The 25,515-nt window shown below is 43.9% G+C and overlaps 1 protein-coding gene across 1 annotated transcript; it reads left to right on the plus strand.

The window, feature by feature from the left end:
- The first annotated feature begins 18 nt into the window (after positions 1-18).
- Positions 19-22,123, plus strand: LOC101730220 (adhesion G protein-coupled receptor F5). Its single transcript, XM_031903004.1, has 11 exons — positions 19-1,341; positions 2,829-3,020; positions 3,933-4,148; positions 7,289-7,435; positions 9,001-9,203; positions 10,214-10,393; positions 11,220-12,557; positions 14,385-14,426; positions 17,996-18,046; positions 18,658-18,745; positions 20,180-22,123. Exons 1-11 carry the CDS (start codon positions 1,056-1,058, stop codon positions 20,251-20,253), a joined length of 2,817 nt encoding a protein of 938 aa, XP_031758864.1. The 5' UTR covers positions 19-1,055; the 3' UTR covers positions 20,254-22,123.
- Positions 22,124-25,515: the final 3,392 nt, after the last annotated feature.

The following is a 25,515-nucleotide window of genomic DNA, read 5'->3' on the forward strand; positions in this document are numbered from 1 at the left end:
GCTGGCCTCTATATAAAAGGGGGTTATCAGCCATGCAGAAAGTCAGGGAAGGGAGGGAGTTATTGGTAGGGTTGCCAACTATACAGGTATATTACTAGTACATTTGTAATACCCTTACCAGCCCTAGTTGGGCCAATTGGGCCTGTCACACCTGTCAAAAACGAGTTGGGTTGCAACCCTATTCCCATTGTTGTAGGTGGAGAGGATTAGACAAGCAATATCTATCAGTAACCCTATGGGTGCAGCCTCCTGTACTTCTGCACACCCCCATGTGTGTATGCAAAGGATTGGAGTGATTGGCTTGCAGGCCAAACTGTCTATGATACCAAGAGATGGCCACTGGCCAGACTTTGGGACTAGGACATGGCTTGCTTAGGTTTACAGTCGGAAAGTATAATTTCAAGTTTTTTTTTTATATGTCTTGCGTGTTACAAAAAAATACTTTCCATTCCTGAGTGCTGAAAATGTCAGAGTTCAGGGGATGGGGAGTTACCGGATTAGTTGCACAAATATGTTGTTACACAACTTCTTCACACAGTATACGCAACTGTTGGTGTGTGTATAGCCCTCCTGATAGTGTGGGGACTCATACAGATATACACGCTGCAGTCTGCACTGGTTTCTCTATAGCTACAGACAGGGGCGCTTCGCTCATGAGTACCTGCCATCAGGAAGCCTTTTACCAGGCACTACATTGGGCTCTTTTAAAGGGAAACTATACCCCCCAAACATTGTAGGTCTCTAGAGAAATATATTGCACAAACCAGCTCAAATATACAAGTTCTTGATGGAGTGGGCCATGGTTGGTGGGGCCGACCAGGTTTTTTCCCGGTGTCCTGCCTGCCCAGTCCCATCCTGCTTAGAAGTGACATTATAAAGCTGTGTATGTTTGAAAAAGGACATTGCCTACAAGCTGGCAATCATGCAGACCTGGGAACCCTATGGGGGACTGGGAAATCTAGAACATACAGTATTTGTGCTGTATCAACTCCTTATGGGTCACAAGGGGGTGGCTCCTCAGGGATTCATGGAAGAATAAAGTATCTTCCATTATTATGTTACATAGATCAGCACAATACAATTTCTTTCTGTTTCTATCTTTGTGTTTGTTTGGGAGGGGGCTGTGCAATAGTGAACACATCTCTCCTTCTCAGAATATTTTCATTTCTTCTACAGGAACACAAAGTACAAATTCTACTTGTTCCATATACACTATTCAAGCTGATTCTTCCCAGTGCCCCTCTCAGTACTCGGGAAGTGTAACCAATTATACATGTACCTTCCAAGGTATATATGGGGCGACGGGCTCTGCGGCCGTGCAAGTCACCTATCTAAAGCCAGGTAAGAAATTATGGAAGAAATGTACAGAGAAGGGCAACCAATTTAACTTAAGGGGACACCCCCACACTGCTGTGCCCTGGACACCCCTGGACACTTACCTACCCTGCTTACTTTAGTTCCAGCCCTGGCACCCAAGGAAGCACAACTAGGCCATGCCCTTTTGCATGGAGTTCCTTTCCTTACAGGGTCGGACTGGGGGGTGCAGGACCCACTGGGACAGCCACCCTGCACCCCACAAGGTGCCCCCGCCAGCCGGGTCCTCTGCAGGGGCCCCTGCCGCTCCTCCCTAACCGCTGGACATCCTTTCCTGAACGCGCAAGTGAAATATGTCAGGGGAGGACACCGGCAGCCGGGGGAGCAGTAACAGGGATCGGGTCTGGGCCGCCGGGGCCCACTGGGTTTTTTCCCAGTATTTTGGTGGCCCAGTCCGACCCTGTTTCCTTATCATGCACCACCTCCAACTAACAGTCTTATTGATCAGTTCATTAGCTTCAAATTAACCTGTGTGGGCCTCATGTCATGTAAAAAAAAAAAATTATATATATATTGTTTGTTAAAGGGTTGTTCACCTTGAAATTAACTTTTATTATGATGCAGAAAACTATTCTGAGAGTTTGTCTTTACTTGAATATATAGAATTAGTCTTTTTTTTATTATTATTTGCAGCTTTTTAATTATTTGCAGCAGATCTCAGGTCTGGAATTTTATCAGCTATCTGGTTGCTAGGGTCCAATTTAAGCTAGCAACTAGGCAGTGGTTTGAGAGACAGGAATATGAATAGAGGAGGGCCTCAATAGAAAGATGATAATAATAAACAGTAACAATAAAATTGTAGCCTCACAGAGCACCGAAAAGCAAATCTTTCCCATTTTCACTGAAAAATTCCTAAATACGTTGCATAGGTATTTAATGGACCAATCCATTATATTATCCAGCCTCCTGTGTCCCTGTAACACCCTGCACGGCCTGCGTTGTTTCTGGCTATGTCGCTGCCCAAGATGATGGTCAATGGTCAACCCCCCTCCCCCAGTTATCAGGAATTCTGTTCTTTAAATTAGTTTTTCTGCCCCTGGTAAAGTGCCACTTGAGACTCACCTTGGCGCAGCGCAAACGCCCTAGTTATCAATATTAGTTTCACAGCTGGTCTGACTGCCACAGGCTGAGCCCCACTGCCCCACTTCTGCTCCTCTCTAGCGATGAGCAAATTTTTTCAACAGGCACGGATTTGCTGCGAAATTCCACATTTCGGCATCAAAAAAAGTTGCAAATTTTTTAGCAGTTTTATGAATTTTAAGGCAAAGCGAATCAGGACATATTTGCTTATCACTACTCTTCTCATTTACCCTCCATAGTAGGAATAACTCCTCTGTGTTGCCCTACTCCTTAGCAATATGGAACTGATGGGGCATGTAGATACCATATTGCAGTAGAATGTTAGATAATGATTTAAATACCCAATAATTCAAGTTTGTTTTTTTTGCCCGTAGCCACCGTCACCATTACAGGTCCTACATCTGTTTCTGCGCAGTCTTCTCTGAGTCTGAGGTGCCAGAGTGATGTAAGCAACATTGACAGAGTAACCTGGAGCATCAATGGCCTCGCAATAGCAACAGATAAACAAATCTTAAACAAGGATGGCTCTACTCTCACAGTATCTCCTGTAACCATGGACTGGAATGGTAAGGAAAAAGAATTATCTCAGCTGGCTGAATGATATCTCCCACTATTTCATGCAACTTGGGCGGAGCACACTTTTTGTTTGGAAGGATCCCTAATATAACTACCTGTTGGAACGATGGCATTATTTTATTAAAGGAGAGGTAAAGGTTAAACTAAGCAAGGTTTGAAAAAAGAAACACTGCATTTTCTTGCTTCTATTCTATACACATGAGCTTCTGTATCAGACTTCCTTCTCTCGGATCAAAACTTCAGGGCACAGCATGAGTCTGTACAGCTTGCTCCTCTCTCCCCCCCCCCACCTCTTCCATCTCCCTTCTTCCCCCCTCCTCCCCCCTCCCATCTTCCTCCCTCCTCCCCTCAGCAGCAAGAACCGAACCAGCAGGAGAGATGCAGGAAGGGTAGTGACGTCAGACCAAGCTAAAATGGTGACTACATTACACATTCCTACATTGCACATAATATGTATAACACATATAAAAGGGCAGTTTTGCTAATCCAAGCCAGATGAGCTGACTTCACATTCCTTTAATTTGAGGTTGGCCTTCCCTGACACAAACTCTGGACTCTCCTAGAGGGAGCTATTACTGAACTACCCTCACACTAGCTACACCTACTGGGGCTACCTCTGCCCAATGTTTTGAGTTCCATCCTTCCCTTCCAACAGGTGGGAATAAAGGAGGACTAAAACATCTCCAGGTTACTGAACTGCTAGATATATACTTTAACCCAGGATAAGGAAACAGCTTCCCCTCCCAACTGTAAATTGCAGACCACATACTTTTGGGGACGACCTGAATAAAGGGCAATTAAACCTCTAGCTCTCTACATGACAGTTAAAGCCCCTCACACTAGCATCTTACTCTTCTTGTACTTGGGAGATTGTAAATTGCTTTGCTTATCTTTTCTTGCAGGCACCTACCTCTGCACACTTTATCAGCAGAACTTACCCAGCAGTGGCAGCTGTGAAGTAAAAGTCCTGAACTTGCCCAACCAACAAACAATCCAAGTTGATCCTATCAGTATATATCAGAAATGCGGCAATCCCCAGCCACTTAACTGCTGTATCCCGCTTGACAGTTCCTCTGTTTATACTGTAGAGTTTGTGCCATCTGCAGCTCTCCAACTGGGTAAGACTAGTTGAAATAAATCTTGCAGTGCTGCAGTAAGTACAGGACTGTTTGCTCAGTGGCTGCTCAGTGGCTGCTCCATGGCTGCTCAGTGCCTGCTCAGTGGCTGCTACCTTACTTATAGAGGAGAGGCACCTGAGTGTCTGCCCAAACAATTTGGCCCCTTCAGGGTGGAAGTACAATTTGGCCCCTATAGGGCGGAAGCACAATTTGGCCCCTTCAGGGTGGAAGTACAATTTGGCCCCTATAGGGCGGAAGCACAATTTGGCCCCTTCAGGGTGGAAGTACAATTTGGCCCCTATAGGGCGGAAGCACAATTTGGCCCCTATAGGGCGGAAGTACAATTTGGCCCCTATAGGATGGAAGCACAATTTGGCCCCTATAGGATGGAAGCACAATTTGGCCCCTATAGGGAGGAAGCACAATTTGGCCCCTATAGGGTGGAATCACAAAATGGCCCCTATAGGGAGGAAGCACAATTTGGCCCCTATAGGGAGGAAGCACAATTTGGCCCCTTCAGGGTGGAAGTACAATTTGGCCCCTATAGGGCGGAAGCACAATTTGGCCCCTATAGGGCGGAAGTACAATTTGGCCCCTATAGGATGGAAGCACAATTTGGCCCCTATAGGATGGAAGCACAATTTGGCCCCTATAGGGAGGAAGCACAATTTGGCCCCTATAGGGTGGAATCACAAAATGGCCCCTATAGGGAGGAAGCACAATTTGGCCCCTATAGGGAGGAAGCACAATTTGGCCCCTATAGGGCGGAAGCACAATTTGGCCCCTATAGGGCGGAAGTACAATTTGGCCCCTATAGGATGGAAGCACAATTTGGCCCCTATAGGATGGAAGCACAATTTGGCCCCTATAGGGAGGAAGCACAATTTGGCCCCTATAGGGTGGAATCACAAAATGGCCCCTATAGGGAGGAAGCACAATTTGGCCCCTATAGGGAGGAAGCACAATTTGGCCCCTTCAGGGTGGAAGTACAATTTGGCCCCTATAGGGCGGAAGCACAATTTGGCCCCTATAGGGCGGAAGTACAATTTGGCCCCTATAGGATGGAATCACAATTTGGCCCCTGTAGGGAGGAAGCACAATTTGGCCCCTATAGGGTGGAATCACAATTTGGCCCCTATAGGGAGGAAGCACAATTTGGCCCCTATAGGGTGGAATCACAATTTGGCCCCTATAGGGAGGAATCACAATTTGGCCCCTATAGGGTGGAATCACAATTTGGCCCCTATAGGGAGGAAGCACAATTTGGCCCCTATAGGGCGGAAGCACAATTTGGCCCCTATAGGGCAGAAGTACAATTTGGCCCCTATAGGATGGAAGCACAATTTGGCCCCTGTAGGGAGGAAGCACAATTTGGCCCCTATAGGGTGGAATCACAATTTGGCCCCTATAGGGAGGAAGCACAATTTGGCCCCTATAGGGTGGAATCACAATTTGGCCCCTATAGGGAGGAATCACAATTTGGCCCCTATAGGGTGGAATCACAATTTGGCCCCTATAGGGAGGAAGCACAATTTGGCCCCTATAGGGCGGAAGCACAATTTGGCCCCTATAGGGCAGAAGTACAATTTGGCCCCTATAGGATGGAAGCACAATTTGGCCCCTGTAGGGAGGAAGCACAATTTGGCCCCTATAGGGTGGAATCACAATTTGGCCCCTATAGGGAGGAAGCACAATTTGGCCCCTATAGGGTGGAATCACAATTTGGCCCCTATAGGGAGGAATCACAATTTGGCCCCTATAGGGAGGAAGCACAATTTGGCCCCTATAGGGAGGAAGCACAATTTGGCCCCTATAGGGTGGAAGCACAATTTGGCCCCTATAGGGAGGAATGCAGGTTTCTTCTCCTTTTTGGAGCACTGAGACCTGCAACCATTTAGAGAAGTGCGGGGCAGATTGTGGCATCTTTTGCACCCTGCCCTGTATGTTGTACCTGTGTTATACCTGTTCCCTCCTACAGGAAGGTTAACTGGCTCCTGACAAACGGACCCTTTATGTGTGTTCCGTGAATGGGCCGTTAGTTTGTAAGCCCCCCTGGGCCAGGGACTGATGGGGAGGTTCTAAAGCATAACAAATACCTAAGTGACAAAGTAAAGGCAGGTAGCGGAAGTGAAAAGACCAACTGAAACCTCTGATGCTGTTACTGATCACATCTTTTAAGAAGTGACTCCCTTAAAGTAGAAGGAAAGGGTTAATTTCTGGGGGATGCCAAATGTTAGGTACCCCCCCCCCCCCCCCCGTGATAGTATTTACTTACCTGATACTCCAGGATTACTACATGGGCCGGTGCAGTTTTCTGCTAAAAGGAGCACCAGCCTGGGGTACTTATCCAGCAGCATTTAGGGATCCTCTTCTTCCTTCTTATTTCTTCAGTGCCGCCAGGCAGACACATGCGCAGTAGAGTGAAAAGGTCTTTTTTTTTCTTAAAGTTCAGCTTTTTACTCTACTGCGCAGAAAAATAAGCAGCAGAAGAAAGAGATCACCCTGTGGTGCTCGCCCAGAAGTACCCCAGGCAGGTGCAGTCTTCTGCTAACAGGAGCACTGGCCAAGGGTATCAGGTAAGTGATCACTGGGGGGGGGGGGGTGAGTTCCTAACATTTGGCATGGCCTAGTGATTAACCCTTTTTCTTTTCCTTTAAAATGAGTGTCATAAGGTAAAGGAACTATAGGGTTTTGGAGTTTTGTTTAGCAGTTATCCAGTCTGGAATTTCAGCAGTTATCTGGTTTCTATGGTTCAAATTACCTTAGCAACCAGGGAGTAGTTTGAATGAGAGGTTGGCATATGAATAGGAGAGGGACTGAATAGAAAGACAAGTAATAAAAAGTAACAATAACAATAAAACTGGAGCCTCAGAGAGCAATAGGATTTTGGATGCCAGAGTCAGTGACCCCCATTAGAAAGTTAGAAAGAGTCAGAAGAAGACAAATAATTAAAAAAACTATAAGCTTTCCGTATGTTGTTGGAGTAGGTAAGTAATTTAAATGTAAGTATCACTCATATACCAAAGTGTGTAACTGAAGTGTAGTAAATGAAATGGTATATTTAGAATAAATTCCTTTCTTTAGCTGCATCCTATCCACTGACACACATAAGCTGGCACTTACATTCTTTTTTAAATCAGGAAACCAAGTAACACATGGACAACTAAAGTGTTTCTCAGCAAACTACACGGCAACAGTCTGCCCCCAAACTGCCGTCTTCACTTGTGTGATTTCCAACGGCATTACCAGTGTCAGCAGCCCTCAAATGCAGATAACCTACTGGTCAGGTAAGAGTTTCACTCCCCGATTCTTTACTCCAGCATTGCACAACCAGAAGCCTGTGGGCTTTACTATCAGCAGGGGCGGCACTGAATGCAAAAATGGGCGCAAACCGGCACACAGAGAAAAGTAATTCACGAATGGCTATGAAGATGCTCATTCATCCAGGTCATGATATACAGTATCTAGTAGAATTAAGCTGAAGAAGCCACTCGGATGAGGGGTGAAACGTTTTTAAGAAAACTGAGAAAAGTCCAGTTGTTTTAGATATAATTCTACTAGATACTGCAATTCACGAATGCGCTTGTGCCAATATATGTTTTATATGTTAACAAAATTAATTGTGTCTGGACAGATTTTATTTTCTTGCTACCTGCTTGGTTGCATTATGTTGAGCTGCTTCTGAACAAAGCATTGGTCTCACTGTCTGATCCTTCCCCCACAGCATTTTGTAGGGAAGAAATCCAAGTCCTCTGCACTCACCCAAGCTGTCCAACTATTATTATTATTATTAATAACATTTATTTATAAAGCACCAACATACCCCGCAGCGCTGTACGATAAGTGGGTTTATAAATTGGACATACAGAGTAACATACAAAGCAACAAATAACTGATACAAGAGGTGAAGAGGGCCCTGCCCAAAAGAGCTTACAGTCTACAAGGAGACATACAGAGTAACATATAAAGCAATCAGTAACCGATACAAGAGGGGAAGAGAGCCCTGCCCAAAAGAGCTTACAATCTACAAGGAGACATACAGAGTAACATATAAAGCAATCAATAACCGATACAAGAGGTGAAGAGGGCCCTGCCCAAAAGAGCTTACAATCTACAAGGAGACATACAGAGTAACATATAAAGCAATCAATAACCGATACAAGAGGTGAAGAGAGCCCTGCCCAAAAGAGCTTACAATCTGTAAGGAGAAGGAGTTGAGACACATGGTATGGAAACTATGTCAAAGTCATCCCTGGTTTGGTTTGGCCAGTCCTACACTCACTTTCATCTGATTCATCTCTGATGTAGTTGGGCAGCTTGAATATATAGCAATATAAGGACAGACAATCCCTGTTTTGCTTAAAAGGGGGCATTTCCTAGTAGCTTAATGCACAGAATGGGTTAATGCCTTATATATATTGGTAATGGGTGAGTGCAAAGGACTTCTTGTTTCTTTCTATATGAATTTTGTGGTCACAGCTTCATTGCACCCCTACCTAATTGTTTAAAATGTAGGGGTGAGCACAACTTTCTGCGATTTTTTTTTGCACAAAACCCAAGACCATCACCCATCTTGAGGTGGTTGAACCACATGCAAGCTTGGCTTCCTTTCATGAAGATTTTTGTAAAACAGAGATATTCAGCGGGACAGTAGACAGTAGAGCTTCTGTCAGAAAGGGAAATAAATGGCAATAATACAGGTATGGAAGGCCAGATGGTTGTGGGAGCAGGAAAGGCTGCTGATTCCTTGGCTCGCTGGGAGGTGTCCTGGTACCCTATGTTCAGTGCTGAGACTGTATTATATCCTGCCCTGCAATCTGTAATAAGATAGTTTTTTTTTATTGCTTTTCAGACACTGAAATTTTAATATGCCCTGCAATGCAAGAGCCTCCCAATCTTCCTGAGTCTCCCAATGGCGCACAAATTATTATCCCGTGTCAGAATACCAACCCCTCGCTAACAGGAAACATAACCTACACGTGCTCCAATAAACAGTGGACGAACCAAACAAACTGCACCTCTGTAGTTGTCTTTAATCAGTACGTGGCAGTTCAGGTAACAATTCTGCCTTACCGCTTTTAGCTTCTTTTCAGTTGAATCTTTCAATATAGATTTCTTTGCATATCTTGTTTCTGTTAGCAGTGTCCTGCAGTAGAATAAGGTACCATTACAGCACATTACATTACAGCCCCAGGCCAGTTTCTTACTGAACCCTCAGCTTAGTTTCCCATGCCACCTCCCTTACCCACTCCTCACTTACCTCTTTGGCGTCAAAGCAGGTTAAGGGGGGGGCATATCGCTAGTGCAGAGAGTGCTATGGCTCTTAAAGTTACAAAAGGCAGCTTTTTCCCACCCCGGTCACTAGCTGCTCACTGCCGCCTGAGGCAAAGTGGCTGAGTCTCCAATATATACAGTAAAGCCTTGCTTTAAAATAACTAGGGCACTAGTCTTTTAAATGGAAACTATACCCCTGAACAATGTAGGTCTCTATAAAATTATATCGCATAAGACAGCTCATAAGAAAAACCCTGCTTCATCTAAATAAACCATTTTCATACAAATATACTATTTTAGCAGTATGTGCTATTGGGTAATCCTAAATAGAAAATTGCCATTTTAATTAAGGGCCGCCCCCTGGGATCATAGGATTCACGGTGCACACAAACAAGCCAAGGCACACATACATGCTAGGCCCCATCAGCCAATGAATGGGCTGCATCACTTCCTGTCAGGTGATCTCTGAGGGAGCACACATTTATTACAAGTACAAAAGTAAAGTGATTGGTACATGTTGCAAAGCTTTATTGCCTTCCCTTAACTATAACTGCTGTAGCAGTTGGTGACATCAGACCAAAATACTGCTGGCTACTGTCGTGGGTGATAATAACTTTACTTTTGCTTGTTGCCTTTCTCTGTGCAAAATGCATGTGATTACAAATTGGCGAGACTGCCTAAGCTGGTGCTGAAAATATAGATGCACAGAGGATGAATGAAATCCCAGCTTGAACTAGGTAGGTTGCCACAGGCAATAGGAACTAAATGTATTTCTCAATGCTTCATTCTAGAACTTGGCAAACGGACCAGCACCGGCACAGCAGATGCCTACATTCATTCAAAGCCTTTCCAATACTACTCAGACTAACAAAGAGACCATTGCAAGCTCACCGACCAACATCAACACGATTGTGAACATTTTGTCTATTGTTTCAGATAACAGTAAAAATGTGCAGCCAGAAACCATGGACGTAAGTAATTATGTGTACACTATATGCAACCAACTAGCACATCTGTGGCCTAGTAGGGCATTGTATCCCTCCCATCCCAGTGCCTAGTTCAGCAGCTGACCCCGCTAATTGGTGTGTAGGCGCCATCTCAGTGCATTGTGCCTGAGTCTGAGCTTTCAGCCAGCGCTACACATTAGAACTGTTTTCAGCTAACCTATTGTTTCTCCTACTCCCATGTAACTGGAGGAGTCCCAAGCCGGACTTGGATTTCTTACTATTGAGTGCTATTCTGATACCTACTGGGAGCTGCTATCTTGCTCCCTTCCCATTGTTCTGCTGATCGGCTGCTTGGAGGGGGTGGGGGATATCACTCCAACTTGCAGCGCAGCAGTAAAGTGTGCCTGAGTCTGAGCTTTCAGAAGGAGCCAGCGCTACACATTAGAACTGCTTTCGGCTAACCTATTTTTTCTCCTACTCCCATGTAACTGGAGGAGTCCCAAGCCGGACTTGGATTTCTTACTATTGAGTGCTATTCTGATACCTACTGGGAGCTGCTATCTTGCTCCCTTCCCATTGTTCTGCTGATCGGCTGCTGGGGGTGAGGGGGGGATATCACTCCAACTTGCAGCGCAGCAGGTCACATGGCTGTGGCACCCTGGGAAATTAAGAATATGGCTAGCCCCATGGGAAAAACAGATTACAATGCAGGATTCTGCTGGAGAAGCTCTATTAACTGATGGGTTTTGTATAAAAAATATGATTTACCGTGACAGAATCCATTTAAGGACATGCTATAAATAATGATGATTCTTGCATAATTTGTATTTTGCACTTTTTTCTCCCCCAGAACTTTATCAGTACAGTAAATACCATTGTGAACAACACACAAGTTTGGACAACTATACGGGACAAGAGCTCAGATCTTCTCAAGTCGGTTGAAAATTTTGCAGAACAATTCACAAACGTGACCAGCTATACAAGCAACCAAAGTAATACTAACATTCAGCTCAAAGGGCAAACGTTTAGCGCAAACACGAGCTACAATCAGACGTTCCAGCTGTCCGGTTTGAGCGGAGGAGTGACGATAGGAGACGGGTCGCTGAGTGGGAACTCCTGCACCGTCGTCAGCATCGCTTATTCTACCCTGAAGGATATTCTGCCTTCTGACCTTAACAAGACAATCAATGGCCTCGTTATCTCAACCAAAGTAGTTCAAGGAACCATCAACGAGGGTCATTTTAATGTATCAATATCATTTAGTCAGAGCAACGATTCCCTGACCAACCCTGACTGTGTCTTCTGGGATTTCAATATAAGTGGGTGGAATAACAGAAGCTGCTCTCCGTCGGTTAAAGGGAACACTACTACAGTCTGTACCTGTAACCACCTGACTTCCTTCGCTGTGCTCATGGGTGCCGATGATACAAATATACCACCTGAGATAATAAAATTTTTAGAAGTGATTACTTATGTTGGCTTGGGGGTTTCTCTCGCCTGCCTGTTTCTCACTCTGGTTATTGAAGCCATCGTTTGGAAGTCAGTGATTAAGAACAAGACCTCGTACCTACGCCACGTGTGCCTGGTGAACATTGCTGTGTCGCTATTGGTGGCTGATATCTTTTTTCTCATTGGAGCACATTTAGAGAGGTTCCCAGACACCCCAGCCTGTACCGCTGTAGGTTTCCTCAGCTTCTACTTCTTCTTGGTGCTGTTCTTCTGGATGCTGACCACGGGGCTCATCCTCTTTTACCGCTTGGTTTACATTTTGCACGACACGAGTAGGAAGACTATGATGATCATAGCATTCACTTTGGGATACGGCTGCCCTGCTGTTATATCCATTATCACTGTGGCTTCTACAGCACCGAGACATGGATTTACCAGTGGGACATATTGCTGGCTGAACTATACCACAACCAAGAGCTTCCTTGCCTTTGTCGTGCCTGTGCTCACCATCGTCTTTGTCAACTTCGTCATTCTGTGTGTGGTTATATTTAAGTTACTAAGACCGAATGTTGGGGAAAGGCAGAGCAAAGATGAAAAGAAGATCTTAGTACAAATAACCAAAAGTCTTGCCGTCCTTACTCCTCTCCTGGGCCTCACTTGGGTTTTTGGCCTTTTTGTTGCAGCTAAACCTAAAAACGCGACGTACCAGATCCTATTTACTATCTTCAACTCATTTCAGGTTTGTGTTATAAACAGCATATTTATTTATTCCCAGTGTTGCCAACTGCATTGGATTAAGACTTCATTCAGTTATTAGGGTTGGACATAATGGACATAATGACAAAAAACAGACCATTCACAAATGCAGGCACAAAAACAACCTGCTGATTGGGTTACAGTACTGTCAGTGATTACTGACAGTACTGGAACCCAATCAGCAGGTTGTTTTTGCTGTTCTGGTTTTTTTTTTTTTAAACTCTTACATCCGCTATTAAGTGCAAAAAAACCCGATGACTCAAATGTAAAAATTTGCCATGTAAAAGCTTGCGAGTTTCTATAGAAGTCAATTGGAGTTGTCCTAGGCAAAGCCAAGCCCTATTTTCTAACTCATAAACTCAAAAAATTCGAGATATTCAACTTTTTTATTCAAAACGAGTTTTCCTAATTAATAAATAAGCGATCATGGAGAGTTTATTTGATTTAGAAAAACCAATTCGAATTCACATACTCACAAATGGAAAAATAAGCCCACGAATGTCTAATTAGCTGCTGTTCGGGCTTCTTCACCTCTAAACTAACTTTTAGTAGAATGAAGAGAGTTATATTCTGAGACACTTTGCAGAATTTTGTTCAGCAACTCTCCAGTCTGGAATTTCAGCAGCTTTCTGGTTGCTAGGGTTCAAATTACTTTAGCAACCAGGTAGTGGAATGAATGAGACACTGTAAGATGAATAGGAGAGGCCTGAATAGAAAGATAAGTAATAAAAAGTAACAATAGCAATAAAATTGTAGCCTCACAGAGCAATAGTTTTTGGCCGCTGGGGTCAGTGACCCCCATTTTAAAGCTGGAAAGAATCAGAAGAAGAAGGTAAATAATTAAAAAATTTCAGTGAAATTGCGCCGCCGTGTATGCCATCCCACCGGTGATTTACATTTTCGCCGGTGGGATGGCATTTGGGGGAGATTAGTCGCCCGCGACACAGGAGATTTGTCACGGGCGACTAATCTCCCCGTGTGCCAGAGCCCTTAAAAGCTAACTTGAAGGTGATCATGTGACCCTGCTAGTATGTGACAGATGCAATATCTGCTTTTGATTAATACACTAAATATCCCATAGGAATGAATAGAGAGTGGGATGAGTTGTAATTTCAGACTTCAATTAATCTGCCCTTAAATGTTGCTTTTATAAGGAGAAGCCAGATGGGGTTATACTTGTTGGGGTTATATAACGAGGCAATGGGTCCTAATGACTATAATTATTTAATCTCATTATTTCTATTCATACATAAACTACAACCCCTGTTTGTGCTACTTTAGTAGATCTTAATTCATCTTTGCACCTTATTATATGCTTGGGCCCAGTTACAGTCACAAACCCTTCACCCCCAGCAGTTACAGCCCTCAGGGAGACTTATCATTAGTGGACTATATTCTTGAATATCGTATTAATTATTAATTATATCTTTATAAATGGTGGTTAGTGATGTCATCAGTTATAATCAGTTCCTTGTGATGTCACATATATATATATATATATATAGTTCCAAAAATCGGCACTCACCAAACAAAAAACGCCAATGGCCGGGTGCTAACCATAAAATTGTATATAGTCTCGTAGAAAGCACTCCAGGGACATATAAAAATCAAAAAAATTTATTTAGACACAAATGTCTACGCGTTTCGATCCATACGTATGGATCGAAACGCGTAGACATTTGTGTCTAAATAAATTTTTTTGATTTTTATATGTCCCTGGAGTGCTTTCTACGAGACTATATATATATATATATATATAATGCATGTTTTAAACTGTATAACACACCTGTCTTTGTTTTCCACTCTATAGGGACTATTCATTTTGATTTCTACTGTGCTGTTGGACCAAAAGGTAAGTAAATGCCCATTGACAGAAGTGACGTTACCTATAAATCTTGTATATTGTGCCGACTTTGTTGCACACACTGCTGATACAGCTGGGGTAGCGTCTTCCTGCCAGTCCTATAAGCCAGTGCTGTCCAACTTCTGTTGTACCAAGGGCCGAAATTTTTCCGACCTACGTGGTGGAGGGCCGATAATGGAAGCCAGTTATGACCACTCCCCTTTTTGAAACTGCACCCACTTGAAACCAAAACCCATGTTATCACATGACCATACCCATATTAATGGTTATAGTACAGCAAAAAACCTGCCATACTCTGCCTTCCCAACCCTGCCTGTGTGTGCCATACTCTGCCTTCCCTACCCTGCCTGTGTGTGCCATACTCTGCCTTCCCTACCCTGCCTGTGTGTGCCATACTCTGCCTTCCCTACCCTGCCTGTGTGTGCCATACTCTGCCTTCCCTACCCTGCCTGTGTGTGCCATACTCTGCCTTCCCTACCCTGTCTGTGTGCCATACTTTCACTGTGTGTGCCATTCTTGGCTGGTTTGTGCCATACTTGGCCTGTGTGTGCCATACTCTGCCTGCCCTACCCTGCCTATGTGTGCCAAACTCTGCCTTCCCTACCCTGCCTATGTGTGCCATACTCTGCCTGCCCTACCCTGCCTATGTGTGCCATACTCTGCCTTCCCTACCCTGCCTATGTGTGCCATACTCTGCCTTCCCTACCCTGCCTGCGTGTGCCATACTCTGCCTTCCCTACCCTGCCTGTGTGCCATACTCTGCTTTCCCTACCCTGCCTGTGTGCCATACTTTCACTGTGTGTGCCATTCTTGGCTGGTTTGTGCCATACTTGGCCTGTGTGTGCCATACTCTGCCTGCCCTACCCTGCCTATGTGTGCCATACTCTGCCTTCCCTACCCTGCCTGCGTGTGCCATACTCTGCCTTCCCTACCCTGCCTATGTGTGCCATACTCTGCCTTCCCTACCCTGCCTGCGTGTGCCATACTTTCACTGTGTTTGCCATTCTTGGCCTGTGTTTGCCATTCTTGGCCTGTGTGTGCCATACTCTGCCTGTGTGTGCCATACTCTGCCTGTGTGTGCCATACTCTGCCTTCCCTACCCTGCCTGTGTGTGCCATACTCTTGCCCTATGATGGCACACACAGGCAGCCTACAGTGACACAATGCTGGCACTGCTCCTACAGTCTGCACAATAACTATATATTAAAAAACTTTTTAATTGCAGTACCACCTCAGTATATGTTCTTTTTGTAGTGTGCAGGGTTTATTTGTGGGTTTCTACTGCTCCTGAGGTGTGAACAGGGGAACAATGGGGGTGATTACAGCCTGAGCCTGAGGTGTGAACACTGCAGGGGGTGAACAATGCAGAGATTAAAAGGTGTGAACAACACAGGGGATTACATATTTAAACAATACAGCCTGATTACAGCCTGAATCTGAGGTGAGAACCATGCAGGGGGGGCAGTTAATCACAGTACTGATACCATTTAAAGCTTACACAAGAGTAAGCCATCAAAGCAGCCAGACAGGTGGGGGGCCACACAGAGGGGGGTCGCGGGCCGCCAGTTGGACAGCACTGCTATAAGCCTATTGTTACATCATTAAAGGGGAACTCTATCCAAACACAACAAAAGTAAACCAACCAACAATATTTTCTCCCAGGGATCCCTCTACAATGGACTCAGAATTTTAGGTACTTAGGGACAAGGTTGGACCGGGCTGGCTCTAGTGGGCCCTGGCAGGCCAGACCCGATCCTAACCGCACTCTCCCTGCCTGACCGCTCCTTCCCGATGCGTTAAACGTAGGCACTCGGGGGAGGACGTTGGGTGGGGGGCCCCTGCAAGGGGGGGTGGGAGGGATAGGGGATGCGGGCCGGCGGGGGCACCCACATGGCTGACCCTGCTTAGGGATAATGGTACACGCTAAGCTTGATAAATTCATTAACCTCAACCCTAGACCCAATCATTACCTCCCTTAAGACTAAACTGACCCAATGGCCAAATTGCTACTTTCACTCTGGGGTGGAGTAAACCTTATAGAAATGATCTACCTTCCTAAATTCATATATGTACTACACACCACTCCTTGTTTTATCCTAAATTCCCTATTAAGAAGATTAACCTAATCCTAAGGCAACAAACCACCTTTTTCTTTTGATTTTGTTCTTAATTATAAGTACACCAATAAAAAAAAAACACTGAAGTAGAGAATCAAGGGAAGGTACTACTTCAGTGTAAATCCTCAGGCACTGGGGATCCAATGGCCAATATATACCCTTATTGTGCAACAGTCAGTACCCTTTTCCATTATTACTTGTGCTTTACCTGTATTATTTACAGTCACTTTGACTTGTAAATTTGTAAATGACTGACATTTGAGCTTAACTGGAATGAATGCCCTGAGATAAATTTGCTTATATAATTATTATGGCGTGGGACTGCTATGATGACTCTCCCAGGAAGTATCCCTACGCCAAATTGGTTTCAACCACCGCTCTGGGGTTCCTTTAGGGTGGCTTTGTTGTGGCCAGGACCTAGTACAGTGCACTGCTTGTGGAAGCAGGATACCTAGAGCCCACCGGCAACAATACTGTCTACTACTGGTGGAACCAGAAGTAAATGTGGAAAGTAGCTCTGTCCCATTTGGTCATGGCAGGGAGGGATAGAAGTAACTGTTATAGGCAAACTTATCTCTGGACTTCAGTTTCCCATTAAACCCCATCAGTCTAGCCTTTAATTGTTTCCTATGGTTTTACAGAACATTCCAGGGATGCGGAAGTGCGGCGTGAATGCGTACGTTTGCGACACAGAGTACGTACACATTCACATAGCACTTCCGCATCCCCGGATTCATCGCGGTCCACCAGAAATCCACGGGGGAACTACTGGTGGACCACAATCGACATATTGGCCACCCCTGTTCTAGGCTATGTGCTGAAATATTCTTCTTAATGGGGTTGTTCACAGGCCAGGATTTGCATTTTGGGCACCTCTAGGCCCCCGTCCCGGAGCATCACCCCGCCCAATACCCCCCCGTGCACACAAATTTCCCTTACCAGGTACAAAGCCTCAGTGCCCCAATTTACAGGCATCTGGATGATATACCGCCTCTGAAGTCCTGCCACCCTAGGCCCGGTGGTTTACCTTGAAATTAAATTTTAGTGTAATCTATACTTCAATATTCTGAGACAATTTGCAGTTGGTTTTCTATTTGTTTAGCAGCTCTCCAGTGTGGAATTTCCAGCTGGTTGCTAGGGTCTTGTTTACCTTAGCAACCAGCCAATGGTTTTATTGAGACACTGGAATGTGAATAGAAAAGGGACTAAGTAGAAAGATAAGGAAAAATAGTCCTTTGGCCGGCAGGGTCACTGACCCCCATGTGAAAGCTGGAAAGATTTAAAAGAAGACAAAGCATTAGAAAACAATAAGAAAATTAAAAGATCAATTGCAAAGTTGCTCGATAACATTCTAAAAGTGATCTTAAAGGTGATTTTGAGGGGATTTTGAGATATACAGTGCCTTGCGTCACTCGGTTTATAATTGCGCTTACTCTGTAGGTGAGACTTGCCATGAGAAACACATTATCCTGGACAACACAGAGATCCAAGGTAAGCTAAAGTATTTTGGGTACCATAATCCTTATGCATCTACTGCCATTTTGTTTTGACACCAGTTAGTGTCTGTGTTGCCCACACAGAATACTGATGTTGCAGCATGATTATGACTGGCCTGCAAAAGCACCAGGTTATCTTCCAGTCGACCCCTTTGGTTTAAAAATTCCCATCAGCCTTTTTCTATTTCCCCCTTTGACCTAATTTTTTGTTATATAATATACATTTGGGTCATTTCCAAGCTGTGGGACCAAACTGTAAGTTATATCCTTATAAACGGTCACATGACTCACTGAAACGTATATATTATAATAAATAAAGTACCCCCTGGTATAAAATATTTGTCTGCGTGCTTTTGTATGGTCTTGGAACTCCTCGTTGACTTATAATATCCCTATATGTTACAATAGGGGGAACTTTATTAACTATATATTATAAGGAACTCCTCGTTGACTTATAATATCCCTATATGTTACAATAGGGGGAACTTTATTAACTATATAATACAGTCATGAATATCCTGTAAGATATATCCTTATGATCAGTCCATAGCGATCTATAACACTCTATAATATCTATAATAATCATTATAATAATCATTTTCACAGACGGCATCGACTCTCACATCAGCTGGCAGCTCCGAGAATTCACAGTGGAAATTCCCAAAGAAAAGGAGACCTCTGTTTCCTGCCAAAGGTTAGAAAATATAGAGTTACATGTGTATGCTAGCTGATGGGAACATGGTGGCAAGGTCAGGGCTGGCAGCAAACCGAAATGTCTAAAACAGGCACTGAGTTAGGAAAACCAGATAGTCAGCCATAGTAGGGCTAGACCTACAGAGGCTGCATCCCTGTTAGTGTTTTATATAAAGTCTTGATGCATTAATGTCACAATGATGCCGCTGGGTCATGCCAATCAGTTCACCCCATAGCACCCCCTCCACCAGGAGGTCCACGTGGCCCAGTTTTTTAGGAAATGAAACCCAGGAGTGTTCTACTGGTCCAACTCCCTTCCAGTGGGTGGGATACTGAAAGGATCCCCAGTAGAGTCTTGAATGAAGGTTATTTTCCCCTTTCATATTCCTGTTGGCCATCCACGTTGACAGGAGAAGGTGGTCGGAAGTTGAAGTTGTATGGAAATAGGATTGGCGATTTCAAGTGAATTGAGCAGAGCTAGACCCACAGAACCTAGGTCCCTGCTAGTGTTTTACTTGCCAGTGCCACAACTTGCCGGAGCAGGGAAGGAAACAATGGAAATAAAATAAGAGCCTCTGTCATATACAATTTCAAAAGAAAAGCCATAGATTGGGAAGATGCATTAAATAGAAAAGTTGGAACAGTCTAACAGCTGATGGGAGTTTCCATAACTGAAGTTGTTGTTGATGTTAGGGGAGCATTGCTTGGAAAAAGTTAACTGCAGCAATAGTCAACTGACAAGCAACAACATTCCCATAATGCTCTGTGTGCCAGTGACCTTCCAGGACAGTGAGAAGTGCTGGGCAAAAAGATCCCTCTTGTCCCCTCTCCAGTTCTCAACCTGCTGACCCATCTTTGCTGTGGCAACAACCCTATCCCTACTTTCCTCCTCGCTTGCTGCTCGAACCTGGTGGCCCCTTTCGAAACATAGAGCGACCCAGGGTGGGCAGCAGCGGAGTGTACAATATAGTAATTTTATTTCAATTGCACCCCCGGCTGTTGCTGTCGGTTCTACCTGCCCCAAGTTCCAGCCCTGACTGCGAACCAACAAGTCAATGTATTTGTAGAGCTAATAGGGTGGCAACAATTTTATTGTTCTTTTTATTACTATTCCGACCCACTTTGCAGTTTCTCATTCAAACCACTGTAATTTGGACCCTAGCAACCATATAGCTGTTAAAATTCCAAAGTGGAGAGTGGCTGAATAAAAAGCAAAATAATTCAAAACCTATAAAAAATAAAAACATTAGACCAATTGCAAATTGTTTCAGAATAGCATTCTTTATAGCATAAGGGTATACAACCAATAACATTCATTGGTAATAGTGCTGGTACAGAAGCCTAAAACAAGTATAGGCATAGAACTATTTGCCTCATTCGTTTGTTCCTCATTCACTTTAAATTCGAATTACTTTCTCGTTTCTTATGTACCTAGGTTTTTTTGACTTTTCCGAATCACAAGTTTCTTCTCGTGACTTATCAACGGGGTCATATAATGTGCTCACCTGAGGCAGCAGCCATTTTGTGCATCGCATCCCTTCCGTGGTTTTTGAGGTGAAAATATACCCAGTAAGCCCAGATTCTGTTATGGACCCCGTACTGGTCAGGTATGCCTTTCATAACTGCCAAATATATTGACTTCTCAGAGAGGAAATATGGTGGAGAAGCTTCTTTCTGGTTAGGGAAGCCAAGTGTGCATTTTAGCTTTTCTCAAGCCAATCTGTGCTGCTATTGATCTACTTTCTATAGACTTCGGTGTGAGGCTCTGCAGTCTCGGCTAAACTAACCCAGGTCACAGGATACCCATAAACTGATGGAATATGAATGAAGATCTAATGTATGAAAAGTCAGAGGGACACAGGCAGTAGGTCCCACCATGTTGCTGTGCCTGCAGAGCTTGCTTTTGTCAACAACCAGGATCATGTGACCTTTATTCAAAAACCCATTGCACAATGAGACTGGGAGTCTACGGACATGAACGTCAGACTAATAAAGATAACATTATGCCATGTAAATACCTGTATTTACTCAGACGCCTTCATCCTGATGGGTCTTCATGATATATTTGCAGGTTATGTTCCTATTTCCTTATGTTCTACTCCAGAAGCCTAATATGAAAAAAACAGCAAAAGTGTTGAACTTTCTCAGTGCTATTTACTACATTTCTAAGTTACAATTAAGTAGAATTAGAAAATATTTTTGCTAGGTGAGTTTATTTTTTTAATAGAGAAACTGCAAGGTTGCAAACATATAAAAACATTGGCCAATCGGCTTTCCAGTCATAGTTCCAAGAATATGTGCACCCCCAGATCTTTCTTTCATTGACCTACATGATGGCTTCCGGGTGTATCAAGTGGTAGTGGCAGAGCTACCGGGGGTGCAGTGGGTAACTTTCTATTGGAACAGTGAGAAAGGCAAGTGATGAGGGGCTGTGGCAAATACACCATACTGGCCAACAGCGTGTGTGTAAATGTGTAGGCATTATATAAATAATAGAAATAATAATCATGCATTCTGGGTCAGTGTTCCTATAGGAAGGGAATCCCAGGGGAAGGCTTTCCAATACCAATTATGCCCCCCCATAAAGGGCCTGACGCCTGCTGTAGGCATGGGCTATAAAGATTTGAAAAAGTCAGAAGAAAATTGTGGTGTAATAAAAAATGTAGGGCTTTATTTAGGGGCCCACTAGTGATGCTGAAATCTGTGGGTTTACCCAACGGTCAGAGGGTTAGGGTTGAAATTTGAAGCATTGTGGGTTTGGATTGGGTATGGGTCAGACTGGGGAAGTGCACTCCTCCTCTGCTCCCAAAGATTCTTTTGCTTGTAAAGATACGGGGGGGGGGGGGCTGTGGTACAGCAGATCCAGTGGTCCCCCTGTTGCCCCCATTCCCCCCGCGACTGCTGGGTTTGCTGTATACATAGTTACAACACTGGGTACAGGTTGAGTGATGGTCCTACAATGGCAACATGTTGTGGGTTAGGGTTGGGTGCGGAGTAAGGTTTCTGCCACATGTGGGCAACTCTTGGCCTACATTTATCTGCCCCTACGCTCCTTAAAGCTTCTTTATGTGCCTGCACCCGGAGCCATTGCGGATTCCAGCTACAACCAATCAGCGGTTATCATATTGGTTTTCCTAGATTAGGAAACAATAAGTGACTCAAGCTTAAAAAGGGGTGTGTCTTAACCACAAGTGGGTGGGGTTTGGCAGGCTGGGGTGTGCCTGGGCATGCCTGGGGTCAATTGTAACCATGGCCTAAATTGTCTTATTTTTGGAAAATGATATGTTGGGACAATTGTTTGACGTTTGTAATGACACGGAGTAATAACTAGCATATCATCATGTTATTGATGTTTAATAAATCATTGAATGAAGTTACATTGCCCATTTGCTTTGTGTTTCTGTACTGTCTCTTTGGGGGGGGTGCAAATACACAGTGGCCCTACGGGTAAGTTATTGGGCTATTATCAGTTAGAGCTGATACATTTCAGTTTGGAACAGCCCAATGATGTACTGGAGGCCAGCTCAGACTGTCCCATGTAGCATCTATATGAATTTAACTGAAAAAGTATTAAGGGTAAGTGTGCCCTGTGAGTAAATACAGCTCTGTCCATATAATAAAACTGCTATTATCTCATGCAAACGATGTTCTGCTTCACGTAGATAAATGCACATCCCAGCTGTGCCAGAAGCCTGTATATTTGCATAATGCTGGGAAACAATAAAAATGACTTATCCAAATGTTGCTTCCCTTCCTTTTAAAGGGGTTGTTCACCTTTACATTAACTAACTCTTTGTATAACAAATTGCAGTTGGTCTTTATTTTTAATTATTTGTTGTTTTTGAATTATTTGGCCTTTGGTTCAGCAACTCTCAAGTTTAGAATTTTCGGCATCAACCTAGTTGCCAGGGTCCAAGTTACCCTAGCAACCAGGCAGTGGTCTAGATGAGAGACTGCAAGAGGAATTGGAGAGGGCTTGAATAGCAAGAGTAATGAAAAGTAACAGTAACGAAAAAATGGTAGTCATTTGGAAACTTGGAAAGAGGATGAGGGAGAAGGCAAAACTATAAAAAATGAAGACCAATTGAAAAGTTGCTAAGAACTGGCCATTCCTGTATGTACCAAGGGTAAGTTTCTATGCAGTTGGTGGGCCTTCTTTACAAAGATAGGTGTTGAATTGCACCAGTGCTGTTACCATTAGCAGTTAGCTTGGATACAACTGATTGGTTGCTATGGGTAACCGTACTGGTGCAGTTCAGCGTGCATGTTAGTAAATTATATCCCCAGCTTTTGGGTTCGTACCCACTTTTGGTACCACATTTGCTAGAGACAAACGGATAAGATTACCATTACTTTGTACACTCGGCACCAGAATATCTGTCTTGGCGAGTGGAAAATACGTAATGCGCCTGTGGGGCTCATTTACAAACAGGCAATTTTACACCAATGCAACAACTCACCGAACCAAATCATCAGTTAGACTTGATCTTTCTATTCTAGGTTGAAAAATAAAAGAAACATTCTGATTGGTTGCTTAGTGGTAGAGGGTTTTCATTGGCTGCATACAATCTATTATCTCTGCTCATACGTATACCCTTAGTAGTGATGAGCGAATCTGTCCCGTTTTACTTAGTCAGAAAATTTGTGAATCTTTCAAAAGATTCGTGAAACGGCAAAATTGTTGTGCGTCAAAAAAAATTGTTGCGTTTGACAGTTCTTTTTGACATGAGAGACAATTTTTTATTGAACAAGACAAGTCTTTTGACACTAGAGACAATTCTTTTTGATGAGAGAGACAATTCTTTTTGACGTGAGAGACAATTCTTTTCCCTATGGTGGGACTCTATGGTGGGACTCTATGGTGGGACCCTATGGTGGGACTCTATGGTGGGACTCTATGGTGGGACCCTATGGTGGGACTCTATGGTGGGACCCTATGGTGGGACCCTATGGTGGGACTCTATGGTGGGACCCTATGGTGGGACTCTATGGTGGGACCCTATGGTGGGACTCTATGGTGGGACTCTATGGTGGGACTCTATGGTAGGACCCTATGGTGGGACTCTATTGGTGGGACTCTATTGGTGGGACCCTATGGTGGGACCCTATGGGTGGGACCCTATGGTGGGACTCTATGGTGGGACCCTATGGTGGGACTCTATGGTGAGACTCTATGGTGGGACCCTATGGTGGGACTCTATGGTGGGACTCTATGGTGGGACCCTATGGTGGGACTTTATTGGTGGGACTCTATGGTGGGACTCTATTGGTGGGACTCTATGGTGGGACTCTATGGGTGGGACCCAGGGCCAGCTACGCCCCCGATACACATATAGGAACGTTTATACGACAACAAGGTTCAAGTGACACTTTTTCCAGGGAGATCTATGACTGAGACACAATGGAAATGATTCATTTATTGGCCGCCCAGGTTTCCATTGAGCTCTGTTTGAAGAGACTTTGCATGGAGCGAGAGGGAGACAGGTGCAAAGAGCACAAGTGGTGCCATCGGGCTGCATGTCACTGGCTTGTTTATCCATTCATTAGGGTTCATTTGCATCTCTAATTACTGGAATTAGTTAAGGGCCAGGATGATTTGCTTTTCCCCTTTAGTGCCTCCCTATGGGTAAATTCTAGTGGATCTCACCCTAACAAGCACCCTGTGGTTACGCACACAGAATGCACCCAAGGCAGCCAGCGACCAGGCATCTCTATACCTGACAAGGTTGGTACCTGTCCTTTACTTTCTCCTTTTTACTTCCATGCAATGTACAGAAATGTATTTGCCTTGTATATGTTAACCTGGCAATCATTATTATAGATAATGTACCACTGTTACCTGCAGCTCAGCGGTTCTGCACTACTATTCCTTCCCAGCCAATGAGACGGGCTGCTGAAAGTTGTACTTTAGCACCATCAACTTAATGTCATTGTTACACACCTTTTCTCCATATATGAGCACATTGGGTAACAGAGTAGGTCCAACTGGATTTTTAAGGGATGCTGGGAGATGAAGTGCAGCAGCAGTATTATTTGTAAATAGGGTGCTATACCTGTAGTATATAAATACACAAGGCTACACAATTAGGGTGTCGGAGGGACACCAATAGTAGGTTGGTAATAGACTGACCATAAATATTTGTAAGTGAATAGGTGAGCTATAGGGACTATCTTATACAGGTATGGGATCTGTTATCCAGAAAGCTCAAAATTACAGAAAGCCTGTCTCCCATAGACTCCATTTTAATCAAATAATTCAGGTTTTTAAAATTGATTTCCTTTTTCTCTATAAAATTAAAACAGTACCTGTACTTGATCCCAACTAAGATATAATTACCCCTTATTGGGGGCAGAACAGCCCTATTGGGTTTATTTAATGGTTAAATGATTCCCTTTTCTCTGTAATAATAAAACAGTACCTGTACTTGATCCCAACTAAGATATAATTACCCCTTATTGGGGGCAGAACAGCCCTATTGGGTTTATTTAATGGTTAAATGATTCCCTTTTCTCTGTAATAATAAAACAGTACCTGTACTTGATCCCAACTAAGATATAATTACCCCTTATTGGGGGCAGAACAGCCCTATTGGGTTTATTTAATGGTTAAATGATTCCCTTTTCTCTGTAATAATAAAACAGTACCTGTACTTGATCCCAACTAAGATATAATTACCCCTTATTGGGGCAGAACAGCCCTATTGGGTTTATTTAATGGTTAAATGATTCCCTTTTCTCTGTAATAATAAAACAGTACCTGTACTTGATCCC

The sequence above is a fragment of the Xenopus tropicalis genome, chromosome 5, assembly GCF_000004195.4.
Source record: "Xenopus tropicalis strain Nigerian chromosome 5, UCB_Xtro_10.0, whole genome shotgun sequence".
In the NCBI taxonomy this organism is placed as follows: domain Eukaryota; kingdom Metazoa; phylum Chordata; class Amphibia; order Anura; family Pipidae; genus Xenopus; species Xenopus tropicalis.

Bases quoted from the DNA above. Each gene is read 5' to 3' on its own strand.
- LOC101730220 (XM_031903004.1), top strand. From the start codon at position 1,056: ATGTTACATAGATCAGCACAATACAATTTCTTTCTGTTTCTATCTTTG. The intron at 3,021-3,932 runs GTAAGGAAAAAG...CTTTTCTTGCAG, and splicing joins TGTAACCATGGACTGGAATG to GCACCTACCTCTGCACACTT. The intron at 7,436-9,000 runs GTAAGAGTTTCA...ATTGCTTTTCAG, and splicing joins GCAGATAACCTACTGGTCAG to ACACTGAAATTTTAATATGC.